This window comes from Nanorana parkeri, unplaced genomic scaffold, assembly GCF_000935625.1.
Source record: "Nanorana parkeri isolate BGI_ZX_2015 unplaced genomic scaffold, ASM93562v1 scaffold1157, whole genome shotgun sequence".
NCBI lineage: Eukaryota > Metazoa > Chordata > Amphibia > Anura > Dicroglossidae > Nanorana > Nanorana parkeri.
This window is the reverse complement of record NW_017307425.1, coordinates 21,267-23,957: the sequence shown is the minus strand read 5'-3', so window position 1 is coordinate 23,957 and position 2,691 is coordinate 21,267. Positions and strand designations below refer to the sequence as shown.

Sequence of the window (2,691 nt, the reverse complement as noted above, 5' to 3'; positions counted from 1 at the left end):
ACGCCGGCGCTCACAAGCAAATTAACCCCGAGCCACACTCGGGAATACCGCCAGGGAGGTTAAGGCAGTTCAATGATGGCTTTCACTTGTAGCCCTTTATATCCCTTATATACTCACGTCACTAGCAGACACCTGGAGCGCTTTGCCAGTCCCAAACACGTGGCGAGGCAGATGACCAGGTCAAAGATGAAGAGGAGGAGGTAAGTGAGCCACCTGCAACACGAAGACAGAAAACTCTTATTTAGAACATTAATCCTCCTGTCCCATCGCACTCCTGTCCGGACAAAAACCCAAATTCAACTGGGTGGGGGCGGTGGTGACAGCGGATGCCTCCGTGAAATGTAGATAGATGAAAGTAGTCACTCGCACTCCATGATATTAAAGTCAATGCTGTTTACTGACTAAGATAACACACATCTCCTTAGCGACGTTTCGAGACCATGCGGTCCCGTCTTCAGGCAAACAGAGGACGGGACCGCAGATCGTACTTGCGAGGACGGGACAGGCAGATCGTACTTGCGATCATCGCAAGCCCGTTTTTTTTGCGATGACTGCAATGAGGGGCGGGCTTGCGATGACTGCAATGAGGGGCGGGCTTGCGATGACTGCAAATGGGCAGTGTCCGCATGCGCACACCAGCCCGTTCGGCAGTTGTCGAACAAGCAGGCCACCAACTCGCCGAGAATCGTACGATTCCCGGCGGGTTTTCCTGCCTGCTTGTTCGATGGAAGACGTGCGACCGTACAGTAGAAACGGTCGCATGCCTTCCATACACTGCACGATTCTCGTACGATCGCTGGATTGCGCCCAATTCTCGTACGAGAATCGTGCAGTGTATGGGCACCTTTATAGCCATAGGATTGTAATGTTTAAATCTCATTGGCCTCAACCTGGAAAAAAAAAAAAGGGAGGTATCCATGTCCCTGCCCACTCCCACTGGGTCGGTCTTACCTGTAGTACTCGATGAAGCCGACCTGTCTTGCTACAGCGGAAAGCTGCCCGTTGGTCACCTGGAAGTTGGGAAGACTGCTAAGCTGGGTGACAACACTATTGGCCATGATCTGCATGAACCGCAGGGTCTGCACGTAGTCCCCGTGGGCGGCAAATATCTCATTGAGCCGCAGAAGGTGCTGATCCAGGCTTTCCTTCATCTTGCTGGTGGTGCCAGACACCTGATGGTAGAACAAGGGACAGACAGAGAGGTTGAGCATGGCAGCACCAACGATAGGACCATAAATCAAAGCAGCGTTAAGTTGTTGACAGGATCACTTTATATGCATATATATGCCCCTCCTCCGAATCAATGCCCCGCCTCCGAATCAATGCCCCTCCTCCGAGTCATTGTGCTGTGTAAACTGATCTTCCCTGCTGCTGGGTCTATTTCATAACATAGCTGTAAAGAAAGGGGCGGAGCTCGTCAGCTGCTGCCTGCTAGGGGTCATATATGATATGTAATTACCAAATAAAAAAACGTACAAATGTTATATTTTAGTATCAAGATGGCCAGAGACTGCAGACGGGCTACGGTCAGAGACTGCAGACGGGCTACGGTCAGAGACTGCAGACGGGCTACGGTCAGAGACTGCAGACGGGCTACGGGAGATGGTCAGAGGCTGCAGGCACGCTACGGGAGATGGTCAGAGGCTGCAGGCACGCTCCGGGAGATGGTCAGAGGCTGCAGGCACGCTACGGGAGATGGTCAGAGTCTGCAGGCACGCTACGGGAGATGGTCAGAGACTGCAGGCGCGCTACGGGAGATGGTCAGAGACTGCGGGCACGCTACGGGAGATGGCCAGAGACTGCGGGCACGCTACGGGAGATGGTCAGACTGCAGGCATACTACAGAAGAAATGGTCAGAGACTGCAGACATGCTACGCGAGATGCTCAGAGACCGCAGACACGCTACAGGAGATGGTCAGAGACTGCAGACATACTACAGCGGATCGTCAGAGACTGCAGACATACTATGGGAGATGGTCAGAGACTGCAGACATGCTACGGGTGATAGTCAGAGACTGCAGTTATTCTACAGGAGATGGTCAGATACTGCAGTCATACTACAGGACATGGTCAGAGACTGCAGACATACTACAGGAGATGGTCAGAGACTGCAGAAATACTACAGGATATGGTCAGAGACTGCAGACATACTACGGGACATGGTCAGAGACTGCAAAAATACTACAGGATATAGTCTGAGACTGCAAAAATACTACAGGAGATGGGCAGAGACTGCAGACACACTACAGGAGATGGTCAGAGACTGCAGGCATGCTACGGGAGATGGGCAGAGACTGCAGACACACTACAGGAGATGGTCAGAAACTGCAGACATGCTCTAGGAGTTGTTGCAGAACAATGTTCTATAGATTGGGAACATGCTCCTGGAGACTGCTAGAGATCTCATGCCATTACAAATCAATGCTTCCATGTTTCTGTCACATTCGGGATAAAATTAAACATACATAGAAGATGAGACAGAAAACGGAAGAGAATGTGACGGAAATAAACTCAACCAGAAGCCGGAGTAAGGAAGATTTTCCTTCACTGGCCCGAATAAGCACAGAAGCCGTTTTAAGGGCCACACAGTAAGTGGCAAAGGGCCACAGTAAGTGGCATCGCGGGGCTCAGAGGAAGAAAGAGAAGCAGGAGAGAATGAGAGAGGAGAGCCGCCCCCCCCCCCCCCCCCC

At 51.8% G+C, this 2,691-nt stretch overlaps 1 protein-coding gene across 1 annotated transcript in view; it reads right to left on the bottom strand.

Moving 5' to 3' along the window:
* Positions 1 to 2,691, bottom strand: part of TTYH2 (tweety family member 2) — a 48,448-nt gene that overhangs the window by 35,551 nt on the left and 10,206 nt on the right. Inside the window, exons 4-5 of the mRNA XM_018568219.1 lie at positions 952 to 1,172; positions 118 to 213 (exon numbers count right to left, since the gene is read on the bottom strand). Coding sequence (XP_018423721.1) covers positions 118 to 213; positions 952 to 1,172 — 317 coding nt within the window. The remainder of the gene's footprint in view (positions 1 to 117; positions 214 to 951; positions 1,173 to 2,691) is intronic.